Source organism: Leptopilina boulardi, unplaced genomic scaffold (genome assembly GCF_019393585.1).
Source record: "Leptopilina boulardi isolate dan_hultmark-lab unplaced genomic scaffold, ZJU_Lbou_2.1 LbouV2_150, whole genome shotgun sequence".
Lineage (NCBI taxonomy): Eukaryota > Metazoa > Arthropoda > Insecta > Hymenoptera > Figitidae > Leptopilina > Leptopilina boulardi.
In genome coordinates, this window is record NW_026137697.1 from 327297 (window position 1) to 345547 (window position 18251).

Consider the following 18251-nt stretch of genomic DNA (forward strand, 5'->3'; position numbering starts at 1 on the left):
ATATAAAATTAATTAATTTAAATTTAATTTCCATTCAAAATAATAATTAAAAATTTTCAAATCTAATTTACTGATTTGTAAAAATTTTAGATATTTTACATTTTTGAAATATTTTAAATTAACTTTTTTATAGATCGATATAGAAAAGGTGAATCACCTTATATGATACAAAAAAAAACCACGTGTGGTTAATGTTGTTAAAAAAAATTTTAAACTATATATAGTTAGATTGTAATAAAGTAAATTAATTCAGTTGAGTCACACGTTCGCTATTATATACGTTATCACCCCTCGTAGTTATAACTTTACATAGTGTATATTATAATTATTACTTTGTATCAGATTTGCATGCAAAGTGCAGCTAGTGTTGGTAAAAAGTTTTAAAGTAAACAGCCCCGAGAGTAAATTGAGCATATCGATAAAGAGACAGGCACAAATCAACGCTTGTCCAACAAGTTTGTCTTAACAACGTGTGTACCAGCCGTCAATATAAATTGCAATTAATAATTATCTAAGAGCAATTTTCTAATTTGCGACTAAGGCTACACACCATTAAAAGCACTCTCTGTAATTGCATATATATATATATATACACACTGTATTTATATAGATATTAAGATTCATTTTCCTCGAAGACCTTGTGTCCCCAAAGATGAAGTTCTTCTTCTGAAAAATATTGTTGAAAATTAAATTTTAATAAGAAAAATAATTCTCCTTATAATAAATTATAAGTTTACCTAACATTTCAAAAAAAAAAAAAAATTAATTATTTTCCTTTTAATTAACATTATAATTCTGAGTAATTTTTAAATTGATTTTTAGAACAGAAAAAAATAATTTTTAAAAAAAATCTTATTTAAACTATATTAATTTTAATTAAATAATGCAACAAAAAATTAATTGCTATTTATAGAAAATTTTTATGTATTTTGCATAATTGAATGTTTTTTTTGTTGTAATGAAGTTTAATCACTGCTTTTCCATTTATCAACATATTGTCGATAAAATTTTTTAATGTTACAAGACATGATTTCATTTCATCACCTATTTCATCATCTTGTGCTAAAAAAAAAAAAAATTTTAATTTCAATTTAGTTTATTTTTACCTCCCAATTTTAAAACCTTATATATATATACTTTAATAATAAAGGGTCAATAGCTCAATTCATTCAATAGGCGTCAATTTATATTATTATTTCCCCATGGGTAATATTTGATTACTCATTAAGTACACAACTAGAAGAAAATTCGATATATTATATTAATTTTTAATAACATTTAAAATAATAATTACCTATTAAAAGTAAATAAAATTTAAATTTTATTGACTTCACCTTTTGCCACAATGTTGAGTTTCAAACAGAAACGAATATTTTTTATGACTGTTTTAAAAATTAGTAAATATTTATTCTAATTGATGATTTTATACATACCTGTTAAATTTTTTTTTTTACCTGTTATTGAAATAATTTTAATTCTTTTCTTTGTTTTTGTATCAAACTTAAAATCCTAACCTCTATAACGACATTCTGCGTGCAATGAAGATTAAATTGTAATACAACTTTAACCGAAGAAAACATTAAAATATAATAACTCTGCATAAATTTAAGTATACAGCGATAAAAAAAAATCACTCACAACATTTTGTAAATCGATGAAAACAATATTTTTTCTAAAAAAATATAACTGAAGTAAACTTTAAAAGCCGGTATAAATAAACAGGAAAACGGAATAATTTGAAAAAGAATTGTATGCCTGCTCCATCTATAGAACAAATTTGTAAGTTTAATAAACACAGGCAGCGCACTCGCTGGTGATTGGTTACTGAAAGTGCGCTATTTTTCAAAGTGCACGGATGTGAAAATACCTTTAAGGTAAAAATATAAAGTCACGTTCATTATTTACTGTCTCTTTCTCTTGATGTTTACAAAAAGAATTTGTAAAATTTTTCCTTTTAATTTTTAAAAAACCATAACTTGAAACATTTGTTCTAAAATAATTTAAGAATTAAATTAGTGACTGAAATTTACAATTAATCAATTTAATTATTAAGTCCAGCTAAAAAAAGGTAGGAAATCTTTTAACTTATTTACCCATAACCTTTCAGAAAGATATCTTAATTATAAATTTTAAAAACTATTTTTGCTAATTTATATTTGTTGTTAAAACTTAATTTAAAATTATATTATCGTCTTTTTTTTTTGTTTATATTCTACGTTTCAGTTATATTCAAAATTAACTAAAAAAAATTCTTGAGGTTATGTAGCACTAAAATTAAATTTTCTTAAAAATATTTATGCAATTATTATTTATCTAAATTAATTTACTCTAGTTTTCTGTATTTATTATTTAGATTTATTTCTAAATTATTTTTATAAAATTTTCTTTTTAAATCACCTTCAAGTATTAAAATTTATATCAATCAGTCGGATTATTTTCTAAATAATAAACAATTTAATTTATTTTTCAATTAGCTATAAAATGACATTTTTGGACAAAGAAAAACGTGAAATATGTTGGAATAACAGAGATGTATATTGGAACTGTCTTGATAAAAATGAAGATTCAGAAAGTTTATGTGCACAATTTAGAAAACATTATGAAAAAACCTGTCCAATTCAATGGGTGAGAATCGATTTTTATAAATAATAAAAATAATAAATAGAAAAAATTTTACTAATTAAAAATAGTTTTTAAAATAATTTAAAAAATTTGTAATATTTTGCAGGTGAAGCACTTTGATAGGAGAAGAGAATATAATAAATTCAAGGAAGAAATGGAAAAAACTGGAAAGGTACCAAATTTTCCACAAAAAGAGAGTCTTAAATCTTAAATAATAATTAGTTAATTGTAATATAAACAATAAAGTTGTAACATATTTTAATTTAACAGAAAATTATAAATATACGTTAAGCGTAATTAAAAAGAAAATGTCTTATAATTAATACATTTTTTACTTTATTTAAAAAAAAAAATGTCAATTATAGCTAATTGAAAAAATTTCAATTCATTAAAATGTTATTTTGCAATTTTAATTTAAATTAACTTTTATATTTAAATACAAAAATTAAAAATTTGTGAAGAAAAAAATTTTTTTTTTTTTCTAAAAAATAGAATTTTTAAAACTTAATTTTATGATATTTTAAAAATATATTTTCTTATTAATATATATATATATATGTTGTATGATCAACAGTTTTATATATATTATGATATATATATACTATAATTAATAAAATAAATTTTTTTTGTTGATAAAATTGATTAATTCTAGTTTTACTTTAAAAAAAAATCACTGAGTTGTATTTTTTTAAAAAAATATATATAGTCAATTAATCAAATTGTAAAACAAAGTGCCAAAGCTTGAGCAGCTCGACTTCTCACATGAGAATCATTGTCACGCAATAACTGCAACAATCTTTGGACATCCTCTGGTGTTGGACGTCCAAAAAATCCTAAAATCAATGCAGATGTTGCTCGTGTCGAGGTGAATTCTGACCGTGAATAACCACGTACAACAGAATTTCTGGAATGTCATGAAAATTACATGACAAAATTTTTTTTAATACAATTCATCTACAATCAAGACATTCCCTGATAAAAAATTAATTTCTTTACTTTCTTTAAATTAAATTAAAGACTTTAATTTAATTTTTTGGATTTTCTATTCTCGGTCATTAACTTTTCACAGAGACTGATTGCATGTGTACCACTTTAAAAATATAAATTTCTATATAACTAATTAATTGAGAAATTTAATTAGATTATTTTTTTAAAAAAAACTTTTATCACTAACCTGAGTTCCTCGGCTCTCTTTGGTAATTCTTTTCGTAAACATTGTACGAATTCACGAAGGAATATTTCAACGTTTAAATTAACATTTGGTCCAAGATGAATGTTTATTACTCGCACAAGTGGCTCGCATTGCAGAAGTTTTCCGCAATTGCATAAAATTTCTCGAACAAACTGAAAATATAGGAAAATTTATTATTAGGTAAATAATTAAATTTATTAAGGTCTTACCATAATTATAGCGAGATTTGGATCTTCAAGTTTTATCACAAGACATGGAATGCAACTAAGAAGTTGATCAGTTATATCATCATCAACAGAATCAATTGTTGTTTGCCAATTTCGAACTGCCGCTTCTAATGCACTAACGGCAGCTAATCTTAATTTTGAATTTTCCTTCTCAATAAATGGCTTTAATGTGAGTATTATCCTTGGACTCACAGGTCTTCCAATTTTTATCGACAACATAATTGAAAGTCCATTCAATGATTCAAGAATAACATCAGATGCACCCGATGGTTCCTCTAAACCTTCCAATAAAGCTGACATTGTATTATCAAAATATTCATTAATCTGAAAAAAGAAAATTCATTTATTATCTCAAGAAAAATTTTATAATTTTTAAATTTACAAGACTCATTTTACCTGTTTAGGTTTAAGATATGAGATATGCGTGAGTCCAATTAAAGCCAATTTTCGAACTAATGGAGAAGAATCGGCTCTCGCTTCATGTAGAGTATTAATTATTCCATCAAGCCAAATCGAATCATGATTCACTTTACCCACAAGTTCTGCATAAAATGCAGTAGCCATTGCTCTTTGAATTGGAATTATACTTGTCATTAATTTCTCAATAGAACGTGCCAAATTTATCATAATTTCATTTTTATCCGACAAACATCGAATTACTGAATGTACTATTGATACCAAATTATCTTCAGCTTCCGATGTTGAATCAAATTCCTTAAAAAATTTAATTTCACAATTATTATTTATAAATGAAAAATATTCATATTTTAACTTACTGTGTTGTTTAATAAACCTGATGCAGTATGTGAATCAACGGCAGTTAATACATTAACGAGCACCGAATAAACTTCACGATGGGGATTTATTTTCGATGACTCTCTATTGGGAACAAATCCAAATTTTGTATTTGTAATTGAAATAGGCGCATCTACGTGTATCCATCCAGATAAGTACTTTAATAATACACCAAGAAGTTTTGACAATTGATGTTCAATTAAAATTTCCGAATTTGGTGATTGAAGAAGATAACCCAAAGCAACAATTGCTGCTAATGATGAAAATGTTGCCGTTTGATCTTTTCCAGAATTCGATGTATTATCCGATAATACACTATTATTCTCCAGACGATCCAAAAGAATTCCAAGGGTCTAAAAAATGTTACCATTTAATAATAATTAAAAAAAAATAATAAAAATTTCCAAATTTACTAACTTGCAGGCCAAATTCCTCATGTGTTCCAAGTTCTTTCCAACATTCCTGCGTTCCTCGATCCAATGGCAATGGTTGATGAAGCAAATGCTCGAGAACAATTTGCGAATGATGTTTCATGAGAAATTTAATTGTCATCGCTGCATTACGTAAACAACTCACGTTTTCCATCAGTCTCATTTGGCTTATTATATTATCTGTAATGTTAGAATTATGTTCATTCATTAATTTTTTATTAAAAAGATAAATTCAAGAGTAACTTAACCAATTAAAGAAACACTCGAGCGAGGAATTTCAGCGCCACGAATTTTAAAAAGTTCCGCTAAAGCAATTCCAGCTGCTAAACCACCTTCTCCACGAAAAAGTAAACCTTCTATTAGACCTTCTGCAAGACTAACAACTTCGCCACTCGCTATTCTTTCACAAGCAACCACTGATAAATTCTAAAATACAAAAAACAAATATTTATACAAACAAGTTTCGATTTTGAAATTAAATAAAAAAAAAAAAATGTTTATACCTTAACACCTTCGTAAAGTAATTTAGGATCTTCGTTAACAATTATTTTTTTCGTCTCATTAAGATCTTGATTTAAATTATTGTCGGGCAATATTGAACGATGTCGGGCACCAATACTTAGTGATAAAATAACGCAATCAATCACCAATGTTCGTAAAGTTGGTTCAGGATCTGCGCTCCATGATAAAATACGTCCAAGAAGTTTTCCTGGTTCTAATTTCCCTCCTGGGAATGTATATTTTAAGGAGTCATGATATGATCTATAAAAAAAATAATTAATAAATAATAAAGAATTTAAAAATCTATTAAAAAAATTAATATTAATTAATTTTGCAACCTTAACGTATATCTGAGGACAATTAACGTCATTTTACGCTCGGCTGTCGATTTTGATTGCATCCATGGTGTAAGTATTTCAACAACTTCCGCCAACATGTCAGCTGAGTCTGTTATAATTTCACCACAAACTGTTCCCAATTCTGTTATGATACTTTGTGTAACTTTAGGAGATAACATGGTGGCAATCTGAAGAAAAAAAATTACATACAAAAAATAAAACTCAAATTTTTTTTATTTTTATTATAAACAATTTGCAATTAATTTTTTAATTACCTCAGAACTAGTAGCAATCATTTTGTCCAGCATTGTGCTAATTAGAATTTCTTTCTCCTCTTGATTTAACTTTGGTGGTACTTTTCTAATTTAATTATTCAAGAAAAAATATTTTTCAAATTCTCTTAATTTAAAAATTTTTAATTATAAAAATTAATTTTATTCTTTTTTAAACAAAAATTCGATAAAATTTCAAAATAAAAGTAAATTTAAATAAAGAGCTAAAAGATATTGATAAATAGAAAATAAATTAAAAAATTATTAAATAAAAAAAGGATACAATAAAGAGATCATTGCTTGTAGAATGAGAGAATAAAGTTGTAATGGTCGATAACCAGAAGGTGATTGAAGAAGTGCCAATAAACTAGCAAGAGCATTGGCTTTTGTCTTCAGTCCTGGAGAATCAGTTTGCGGCATAGAAAGAACTACTTTTCCCACCTAAAAATTTTTTTCCTACAAATTCTCATTTGTAAATAATAATTTTTTCTACATTTTTTCAGTTGCATAAAAAAAAAGATAGAAGAAAATTTACGCTTTGTTAAATTACTAAATAATTCTTATTAAAAAAAAAAAATAAAAAATGCCAACTAACTTGTTCCAAGGCAATTAAACCCGCTTCTTTTGCCATTATTTCTTTACAATCATGTAACTGACGAATAATCCATGGTAAAATATGTCTTTCAATTTCAGGGAATAAAATTTCCGCATTTCCTTTGCGCATAATTTCTGCATAACATTTTAATAATCCAGCTTTTGCATGTTCAGCTGTAATTAATGCTTTCACATCTTTAACAAGACCCAATAATTTCACTGGTTGTTTACGTGAATCTTCAATATTACAAGAATCTTCCATTAATTTTAATATAATTTCTAAATGACGTTTCGCACAAATTCCAATAGCTCGTGAATATTCGCCTGAATTATTTGTAGTATGTAATCGTGAAAATGCAATTAATGTATTAAAATGTATAATATCGGCTGTAACAGCGCCTAATAATGGTCCAATATGCGGTGCAGTTATTTTTCTCGCTAATTCATCAGCTAAATTTTTACTCCAATTTTCACCTTCGGCCTGTACACTTTCCTCTAAAAATTCAACGAGTCGTTCCTCCCATTTCAATGTCCTTTAAAAAAGAAAATTTAATAATTATATATAATTAAATTAAATTTTATTTTATAATTAATAAAATTTTTCAACCTTTCATTTGATAATTGTGATGTTACATCCTCTTCGAGAATTTCCATGAGTTCCTGTAATTTTATATCCCATTTGGGCTTGAGCATGTGACCCAAAAGAGGAGATGCTGATCGTAAAAAATTCAAAACAGCAATTCGATTTTTTTTCTCTTCCAAAAGTTCAAGACATCGACTTAATACTTTTATACTTGGAAAATCTTTTTGTACAATATTTATGTTTTCATCGCGTATTACTTTTCCAGCGAGTGGTGAAAGAGCTCTTAATACAGAATTTGCCTGCAATTTTATAAAAAAAAATTTATTTTATAAAAAAAAAAAAATAAAAACTTTTATGAAAAATGTTTTACTTTTTTCCAAATTTTCAATCATGAAATTATTAATTAGAGAAAAATTATTGAAAGAAAATATTGTATTTTTAATATTTACGGATAAAGTGCAAAGGGGATCTAACAAAGCCGAAATTAACGATGGCCATAGCCAGGTTTCCACTCCTTCAACAGTGCTCGATAAAAGATGAAGAGCTTCATCGTAAGCAAGTGCCTCTTCATTTTTTGCCGCGCAATTCGTTACCTATAATTTTAATTTTAATTAATAAATAATTGTTTTTTTTTTAAATTAATAACAAATATTTACCATAAAGCGAATGTAAGTAGCTCTTTGAGATGGAAGAAGTGAGAGATTTGGACGTGCCATTAAAGCGACAATTGCACCGACCATTTGATGAGCACTACTTTCTCCAAGAGAGTCTTGCAAGCTCAAAGCAATTCTTTGCATTGACGTATCATTTTCTTCAGGAAGTGCATTTATCAAATGTTTCAGGACCATCAAAGCTCGTGAACGAATCGTTACAGAATGAGATTTTAAACTTGATAGAATTCTAAAATTTGTAAATTTTGAAAAAAAATCACATTTTTCGAAAAATTCCCATTAAAACATTTATGTTTTAAATAAACATTTACCTATCTAAGCCTTCTTCGGGATAAAGAATGACTATTGCATGAAAACATTTCAAAACTTCGTAATGTGTTAAAAGTGTATCACGACTCACTGTGAAAGGTGTAATACAAATATATTCAAATAATACTTGATGAATATTCTCCAAGTATTGACGTAAATTTTCCTTGTCTACTTCTGTAGCAGCGCTCAATATTACCGCAAGTACTCTATAAAACAAGTTAATAAAAAAAATTAAAATAAAAAAATTCATTAGTTCATTCATTAATTTTTAATAAAATTCGATTATACCTCGAAATGGCCAGACGAATGTTGGCGAATTTTTTACAAAGATTTAAAAGAATTGGAATCAACTTAACAGTATCGTTATGATTGGAATTTTTCGGAAGAAGTGGTAAAAGTGAACTTATTGTAACTAATACACCTTCAATTATTTGAGAATCTCGACTCCCTCGTAACCAACTATCAATCATTGTATTAAAAAGTATATTTTTCATCATTGTAATTTCAAGATCAAGATTCATATTTTTTTGTGAATTTTCTTTAAATTCGCCAACAATTTCATTTTCCGAATTTTGTGGCTCCTCATTATTTATAAAATAATCGTTTATTGCCTCGGCAAATTTTCCAAGAGCTGTCGAATGAAAAAAAAAAAAATTAGTAAATTATTATTTTATAATGTCAATTTTTCTATATAGTTAAAATTCTCTTATTTATAGTTAATTAATTTTAATCCACTTACTAAAACATATTGCAATTTTTAATTGTTGATCGTGTATTCGATGCATCACAGGCATTAATAAATTTAAAAAAATACGAATATATGATATTGTATCGTGAGCATTATTAATTGCTATTAGACCAACTACTTTTACAATAGCTTGATTTGGTATTTCCGATAAACTGAATCTAGAAAAAAGAGATTTTTTTTTTTTTTTTGTAGACAAAATTTAAAAATTTTATTTCTAAAGATTACCTGGCTATTACATCACTCATAGCTTGTTTACAATATGCTTTGCTCAATGCAACCAGTAATTGTGAGGCTTGATCTTCCATATCACCATGCAATTCATCTAGAGCTAATTTAGCAACTTTTGATGCTGATTCATCATCTAAAAATGCTGTCTCTTTTAAGCCTTCCGTTATTATTTTTAATAAAGCTATTGTTTGTTCCGAAGACATCTAAAATATTTCATAAATTTATATATACAGGGTATTTAAAAAGTTTCGGAATTTTTAATTTATTTAGAACAAATTTACCTTTCTATGAAGTTCCCAAAAATAAACAGCTGCCTGAATAACAATAGCAGGATATTCATCTGATAATTGTCGAATTGATTCAATGACAGATTGTTCAACTCCTTCATTTTTATCATTTAATAAAACATCTAATAAAGCGCCGACCACAGCTAAAGGAATATTAAAACAAAAATAAATATTTAAATTAAAAATTTTTAAATTTGATTTTTCTATAAAATAGTTTAAATTCTGAAATTTATTATAAAATTAAATTTTGTTTCGATATTTTAAGTTACACGAGATCCTGACCTCATTATATTTATTATTATCGCAAACACTGATAATTAATTAACAACGTTAATTAACACTTTTAGCATAAATAAATATAACAAGATATTAAAAAAAAACAGTTCCTACGCACATATTAAGAAATAAAAAATAATTTATCATTTAAAAATTATTTAAATATGTTAAAATTCAATAAATTTAAGAATTGCATCTTATTATGAAAAAAAGGTAATAAATAATATTATAATAATATATTGATAAAAAATAAATACCTGGAAGTTCTGCCATACCAATTGCTTCGTTGTCCTCTTTCATGTTATTATATTAAAAACACTTGTTTCTTTAATTATAAGATAAAATTATTATGACTGTCAAAATACGATGTTGTTTGTTGATTAATTGTTTATTTGTGGCAACAATGACAGTTGCCATAACCTATAAATATTGTCGTGTCAGGGTTGGGAAGTTGAAATTTTTCGCGCGAAATTTTTAAATATTAAATTATTATAAACATTTGCATATATAAAGAATTAATAACATCGTGACCAAATTATACAATAAATAATTCTAATAATCTTCCAATATTCATTAAAAAAATAAAAAAAGATAAACAGATTTAAATAAAATAAATGAGCAAAAATTTGATACAGTGCGCATGCGTAACGGTAAAATTTTTTCAACCAATTATAAATTTGTTTATCATGTGACATATTTAAATTTAAAAATTGCATATTTAAATTTTGTAATAATAATATAAATTAATCTTCCACATTATTTCTAATATTAAATAATTTAAATATTACTAATAATAATAATAATAATAAAAATAATAAACAAATGTGTAATTTATAAAAATTATGAATGGTAGATATAATAAGCTCTATTATTTATATTTTTAAATTGTTTGTTTCGGAAATAAAATTTGCAAAATCTATTTTTACAATCAAGGAAGAATTCAAGGAATAATTATATTTTGTAATGAACCCGAAAACAAGGTCGAAAATCGTATTAAAAAAAAAAAAAAAAACGTTTCTTGATTCCTTTTACGAAAATTGGCGGAAATTTCCGAACACCTGTCATCCAAGCTCAGTAACGGAGAACGAGTTAATGGTGCCCGGCACTTTTTTAAATGTGTAAATAAAATGATCATAAAAAAAGAATACAAAATAATTAAGTCTAAAATAATTAATTATTGATTATGAAAAAAAGCATGTTTAAAATTTATCACAAATGCAATTGTTTATAATAAAAATGGTAGTAAAAAAATAAGTTTGAAAGTAAAAAAAAAAAAAAAAAAAAAATTGAAAGAAGGAAAAAAGTCTAGTGATCGAATTATACGTTCCTGAATGCGTCATGTCGTCACACTACACACTTGACAAGTAACAAGGTTGCAGACTATTTTGCACAATACGTATATACATTTACAATTTACATTAGGACTCCAATTTGGGACATGGTCGTAGTTGGATGTCCGTATGTCCGTAGTTTAGTTTAGTTTAATTTGTTTTAATTTGGCTAATTGTGTTTATTAATGAAAAGTGTGTATTTGTTTGAAACTGATTTAAACCTGGTATTAAGCCAGGAGTGAAATAATTGCAAGAATTTGTATTGAGAATTATAATATTAATTGTGGTTAGATACTACTATCTTCTTGGTCACATGTCTAACAGCAATATATGAATCCGAGTGCATCTTAAATATAAATAACCACACCTTATGATAAATGGATTTTATATAAATTATTACTGATTTCTTTCTGAATGGAAAAATGATTTTTAAAGCGTGCAGAAGGAATAGCGGAAAAATCAATTAAGGAAGCGTGATGGTCTCATAACCTAAAATCAATGGTTGATAATTTGAGGAAAATTTGCCACATTCTTTAATACCATCGGAATACAGGTATTAATTTCGAAAATAAATATTCGGCCTTGCTGATTTATATTTTGGAGTTTGCTGCTTTTTGGATTTGTGCTAATTTAGTTTATGCTTTCCTTCAATTTATTCTCTCCTAATAAATTCTTCATTTGCTTGGCTTTATCCCTGCTTAAAAATTAATGGTTTAAACCATAATCCTCAACTTGCCTGAGTGAGTACATTATTATTTTTTTTTTAATTTTTCTTGCTGATTTTGTTTAAAAAAGAAAAAGGAATAAGGAGAGGAAAAGGAGGTTAAAGAGGGAAAGAAGAAAAAGAAAAAAAGAAAAAAAAAAGATAAGAGTTGATTTTGTTAATAAATAAGCGTGTTAAGTTTGGAAATGCTTTTCCTCCTTTTTTTTCCTTATGCTGGGTAAATAGGGGATTTGAGCAGTCAGTCTCCTGTAATTATTAATCACTGAGACATTGTGCGTTTTTAAATCTTGGGGATTATTAGCAAATTAAGATTTGCTTAAAAAAAAAAAAAAAAAAAAAAAAAAAAAAAAAAAAAAAAAAAAAAAAAAAAAAAAAAAAAAAAGAAAGGGAAAGGGGAAAAAAAAAAAAAAAAAAAAAAAAAAAAAAAAATTCTCTCTTTCTTTGCTTAATTAGTTAGATTACTGATTGATTATAGATGTCTTGGTACTGGATGTGAAAATAGGGCTAAATTGTTTCTCTCTATTGTGGTTGCTTTACTTACTTGAATTTTTTTTCAGCTTGATCCGGTTTAATACGAATGAGATGGAGTCCTTGAGGGAAGAGTCTGCTGAGGAGGGTGTGCCGTCTGGAGGTTTGGAACGACCTGGTCACAGTGTAAATGAAATCCCTAATCCTGCGGTCATGAGTTGCGTTATGGATGCGGATATAGATCTTTTGACGGGGAATAATATTCAATCAGCGGAGAATGACACTAATTCTTTCCTTCCTTCCCCAATTAGACCCTCAATTAATCCTAAGAAAAGGAACATATCCGTTAGGAATAACAATGAATCAGTTGCAACGGGCTCTTCAGATGGTTCATTTGGTCATATTACAAAAAAACTCCTAATTCCTGAAAAAAATTCTTATCGAGAAATACGGGCCGATCGACAACCACATTCCGCGGATATTGGTCCCGAAAATGCAAGCAATCAATCTCAGTTTGAGGATGTAATTTGGGATCAACACGATCTTGAATGGAATAATAGTATTCTTCCTCCACTCTATTCCGCTTCTAGCCCTCCCCCATTTATTGTTTTAATGGAGAGCACCATTAGAGGCAAAAATATTGGAAAACTGGACCCGATATGTGTAATTGATCTAATATCGCCTATTATTGAGGGGGGAAAACAAATAACACGTAATGGGAAAAATCAAATAAAAATTGATTGCGCAAAATGGCAAGATGCTAACACCTTAGTTGGTGCCAAAGAACTAATATTGGCGGGATATGTTCTCTTCATCCCAGATTCCTTTTTGAGAAAAAAGGGATTCACAAGATGGTTCCCCACTAACAGATCAGTCAGGGATATAGTTAGGGTATGTCGTGAAGGAGACTTGGATAATATAGCTAGTATTCGTCGTATTATTGATGATAGGAACACAATTCTAGAAAAGATAGAATTTACTTTCAATTCACCTATCGTTCCACGTAACATTGTACTAGGTGATTTTGTTATCCCAATAACTCCTTCCTTACAGAGACCTCGGAGATGCTTCCGTTGTCAGCGTTACTGCCATGTGGCTAATCAATGTCGTTCGACTTACCCGACGTGTGAATTTTGTTCTGGAAGGCATTTGACAGACCTTTGTCCGAATGGTCACTTGCAACCAAAATGTAAAAATTGCAAGGGTTCCCATGTGGCCTCTTCATCGGAGTGCCCTGTATTTAAATTTGAATTTGGCATTTTAAAATATCGTTATATCCATAATTGTAATAGAGAGGAGGCTAAACTTCTGTTTTATGCGGAAAATCCTGATTTATTAAATAACATTGAAACTAGGGGTGAAACACCTCTGCCTTTGCCGGTGATTCGTCAGGGTATGACATCAACCCAACCAACTAGGTCTTCCACACCTATTGACCTTCAAGATAAGGTAAATAATCCCATTCCTGATCCGGTTTTGGAAATTTCGAATGCGCTGAATCAGCATCAACTGTCTGAAAAAATATCGGCTGTAAACACACTTATAAATATCAATCAGTCTCGCTCAAACTTGATTAACTCAATAAATGAGAATCTCTCTACAAAATGAACACTTAGAAGAGTTCAATTTTTTTATTTACTAAGAGATTTAATAGTTCTATTTTTGTTAGTTTTAAGTCGTTATAGTTATTGGTATTGATTGGGCTTAGAGGTTGGCTAAGGGAAAAGAAAGAAAGAAGAAAAAAGGGAAGGGAAGGGGGGAAAAAAAAAAAAAAAAAAAGAGAAAAGGAATAATGAGGGGTAAGGGATGGCCCTGTTTTAATATTTCTATATTTTAATTCTCACTGTGTTTCATAATTTGAGTCTGACTGCTCAAATATAAAATCGATTAAAATAATTGGAGTGTTATTGTTTTGTGTACTATAAATGGTTACGGGTTGTAAAACACCTCCTACTAAATTTGATAGATGTTTAGGAGGATTTGGCAAAATTAATCGTATTATCTTCCTTGAAGGATTATTAAACTACTATATATTCAATTGGTTATACTAAGGATAATTAATTTTGTTGGTAATTAATCCACATTAAATAATCCTCAAAAAGGGGAGATAAGGAATAGTTTTCTACAAATTGTTTGAGGTTTTTTTTGTTTTGTTTTGATTTTATATACTACTTGTTTTTTGCTATGGCTATTTAGGTATTTGGATACTCGGGAGTTATTTGAGGAGTTTTGTTGGTTAAACTTTGAGGAGGTAATTGATATTTGGATTGGATAGAAGTGAGAAAATAGTTTGCCCGTTGTTCTACTGGTAATATAACTTATAACAGTAATCTGTAATTGGATTGTTGTTCGTAATGATGTCTTCAACCAATCAAACTATTAAATATGGAATTTGGAACGCTCACAGTGTGCTAAATAAACGTGCTGAAATAGAGTCGATGTTACATATTTATGGGCTGGATGTCTTGGCCATTGCGGAAACTTGGCTCACTGCTGGAACTAAAGTTTGGCAAATCCCTGGCTATTCCACCTATCGCTGCGATCGGCTTGATCAGCGACATGGGGGTGGGGTGTTGATCTTGGTCCGTAGCAGGTTTATGGTTGCGCCTATTAAAGTCAAACACTCAATATTAGAATACATTGATTGTGTAGGGGTAACCATTGCTTCTGACATAGGGAAAATCCAGTTTTTCTCGGTCTACGCCCCTCCTAACGTTAAGATTCCCTCTCGAATTTGGAAACAGCTGACTAGCTGTGGTACTAAAGAAAATCCCTATATTCTATGCGGTGACTTTAATGCCCACGCATGGATGTGGGGGGCAATTAATTGCAATTTGAGGGGAATCCAACTGAGCGAGGCTGTGGAAGAGGCAAACCTGGTCCCGCTGAACGATTGCGATCCTACATATGTTAGTGGTAGGGGTAAGGTTGGGGGGAACATTGACCTAATATTTGTCTCTGCTGACCTGTGTAGACTTACGTCGGCTGATGTTACCTCTGACACCTTTAGTTCGGATCACTTCCTGGTTGTGGCTTGTACGGATGTCTCCGCTAAATATCAAAAGGCCTCAGTCAATAGACTGAACACTAATAAAGTTGATTGGGCGAGATTTTCCTCTGGAATTAATTCCTGTGTTAAGATTCTGTCACAACGTCTTGAGGTTGAGGATTCCCCGGAGGTGATCTACGATCAGTTGTTGACTGACATAAAAGATCAGTTGGTTATTGCGGGAGCCTATTACCCCTCAGGACTTCCTGGTCTAAGAAAAGCCAAACCACTCTGGTGGGACCAATCTTGTGAGGAGGCTCTTGAAAGGCGTAGAGAGGCCAGAAAGAACTTCCTAAAGTCTCAGTCCCAGGAAATGCGAGTTATATTTGATCAAGTTGATAGCGAGGTTAAGTGGTTTTTGAGAAACAAGAAAAAGACTTCTTTCGTTGATTTCTGTAACTCGGTTAGTCCGGCGATGGGTTCTAAAGAGATTTGGAAGAAGGTTAGGGCTTTCTCGTCTTCAACGCAACCCTTACGTACAGGGATTTGCAATGACCCCGACTCTGAAATTTTTAGCAAACTACAAAGGGATTTGGTGAAAGAAGATGTTCTTCCTGTAGATCTTCCCCTGATTCATGGAGTTAATAATGACTCCCTACTTAATGGTCCATTCTCGAGAGCGGAATTTAAATCAGCAATGTGTTGTGGTAAGAGGGATTCTGCTCCAGGTCTAGATGTTATTTCCAATTTAATCTTGCGTCAACTACCAATGGATGCCCACAACTTGCTTTTGTCTCTTTTTAATGAGTTCTTCTTAAAGTCATCCTTTCCAACGTCATGGAGAAACACGAGAGTAGTTTTCATTCCCAAACCGGAGGGCAAGGGCTATCGTCCGATTTCATTGACATCTGCGGTTAGTAAACTGTTTGAGCGGATGATTCAAAAGCGACTAGAACACTACCTAGAAATGAAAAACAGTATTCCGATAGGTCAGTTTGGATTCCGCAAGGGGAGATCGACGATCGACTGTGTTTCCACCTTTACTACGGACATTCAGCAGGGCTTTGTCGGGGGGCACCATACTGTGGCCTTGGCCTTGGATCTCAAGGGTGCATTTAGCAACATCCTTCCCAGTGCAATTTATAGTCACCTTGTCAAACTGCGAGTTCCTGACAGATTGGTGAATTTCGTCTCGTTTATTGTTTCGTCGAAGAACTTGTTTTTTTCAGCAGATTCGTGTGATTTTAAGGTTTCGCATGTAGGTGTTCCACAGGGAGGGGTGTTATCGCCCCTGCTTTTTAACTTAGCTTTAAGTGGAATAGCCTCTGTCATTCCCTATAGAGTCAAATGGCTAATGTTTGCTGATGATCTTCTCCTATATGTGAGGTCGAAAGATGTTAAGGATGCGATAGACTTGATCGAGGAAACTGTAGGGGTATTAACACCTTGGCTAGCAGAGATTGGTCTTGACATCGCTCCGGGCAAGTCACAATTAACCATTTTTTCCAAAACACGAGATAAGCTTAATGATATATATTTAAAAATAGGGAACAATAGAATTAAAAATCAGGATGACTTGATCTATCTGGGGATTCACTTGGACCGCAGATTGACTTGGTCACTGCATATAAGGAGTATAGCTCAAAAAGCTTCTAGAGCCATCAACATCCTGAGAGCTATGTCAAAGATATCATGGGGAGCAAATCCTTCCTCAATGATCCTAATTTATAAGGGTTTAATCAGGGCTCACCTGGAGTGGGGTTGTCAACTCTTCGCAAATGCTAGTCGATCTAACTTGGACCTTCTAGATAAAATACAACTGGCTGCGTTGCGTGCCATTTTAGGATGCATGAAATCAACCCCTGTCGGCATCTTGTTATCTGAGGTGAATGAGTCACCACTGGCCTTGAGACGCTCGATCATTGGCAAACGGCACATGCTCCGAAATCTTGCTTGGTCTCTGAACCCTCTCGTTCCAAAGTTGCAATTGTTGTCTGAGAAATGCCTAATAGATAAGAGATATAGACGGGACACAGGTTCGATGAAGTTTTCATTGCTGGATACATATCGAGATATGACATGTATTACTAGGAAGGCTTTTAAATCCAGGAAACCCTCAACTTTTGATATGACTTGGGAGGAGCTATCTAGTTCCCTTGACATTGACGTTCATTCTGGTCTTGAACTGAAGAATGATGCTCAACCCGATAGAGCCTTTAATCAGTTGATGCAGCGGGATTTTTCAGAATTTATTCAATTTTTTACTGATGCTTCTCATAATCCAGTTAAGGGTCTTTCTGGCGCTAGTTTTGTTGCTCCTTCTATTAATTTGGAATTTGGTGTTCGTTTGAGCGGATTGATGTCGGTAGATTCATGTGAGGCATATGCAATCTATTCGGCATTGAGGCACTCTTTACAGATGAAAAACGATAATACACTTATCATATCTGATTCACGGAAAATTTTACAAGAACTTGACCAAAGAATATGGATTAGGGATCCTCATCCTTTTATTGTAAAGATTCTCAGAGTGATTTTCGAGTTGAAGAACCTGGGTGGAAGGGTACGATTTTTATGGATTCCGGCGCATATAGGGATCAAGGGGAATGAAATGGCAGATTTGGTAGCTAAAAAATCATTGTACTTACCTTTTGGGAACTACTCA

General features: G+C 30.2%; 3 protein-coding genes across 3 annotated transcripts; 2 read left to right on the plus strand and 1 right to left on the minus strand.

Moving 5' to 3' along the window:
* Window positions 1-1894: 1894 nt before the first annotated feature.
* LOC127276644 (cytochrome c oxidase assembly factor 6 homolog) lies at window positions 1895-2945 on the plus strand. The gene is made up of 3 exons (XM_051297230.1): window positions 1895-2068; window positions 2475-2625; window positions 2729-2945. The coding sequence occupies exons 2-3, from the start codon at window positions 2482-2484 to the stop codon at window positions 2831-2833; spliced, it is 249 nt and encodes an 82-aa protein (XP_051153187.1). The 5' UTR covers window positions 1895-2068; window positions 2475-2481; the 3' UTR covers window positions 2834-2945.
* A 222-nt stretch (window positions 2946-3167) lies between these two features.
* Window positions 3168-10499, minus strand: LOC127276643 (maestro heat-like repeat-containing protein family member 1). Its single transcript, XM_051297229.1, has 21 exons — window positions 10332-10499; window positions 9793-9941; window positions 9509-9714; window positions 9275-9441; window positions 8824-9166; window positions 8538-8741; window positions 8212-8455; window positions 8005-8148; window positions 7580-7854; window positions 6974-7505; window positions 6662-6819; window positions 6382-6466; window positions 6107-6294; window positions 5771-6029; window positions 5516-5693; window positions 5254-5447; window positions 4818-5189; window positions 4438-4755; window positions 4024-4365; window positions 3797-3966; window positions 3168-3526 (listed from the first exon to the last, which is right to left on the minus strand). The coding sequence occupies exons 1-21, from the start codon at window positions 10372-10374 to the stop codon at window positions 3337-3339; spliced, it is 4761 nt and encodes a 1586-aa protein (XP_051153186.1). The 5' UTR covers window positions 10375-10499; the 3' UTR covers window positions 3168-3336.
* A 1315-nt stretch (window positions 10500-11814) lies between these two features.
* On the plus strand, window positions 11815-14544 carry LOC127291699 (uncharacterized). Its single transcript, XM_051320938.1, has 2 exons — window positions 11815-11958; window positions 12687-14544. The coding sequence occupies exon 2, from the start codon at window positions 12712-12714 to the stop codon at window positions 14203-14205; it is 1494 nt and encodes a 497-aa protein (XP_051176895.1). The 5' UTR covers window positions 11815-11958; window positions 12687-12711; the 3' UTR covers window positions 14206-14544.
* The last annotated feature ends 3707 nt before the right edge of the window (window positions 14545-18251 follow it).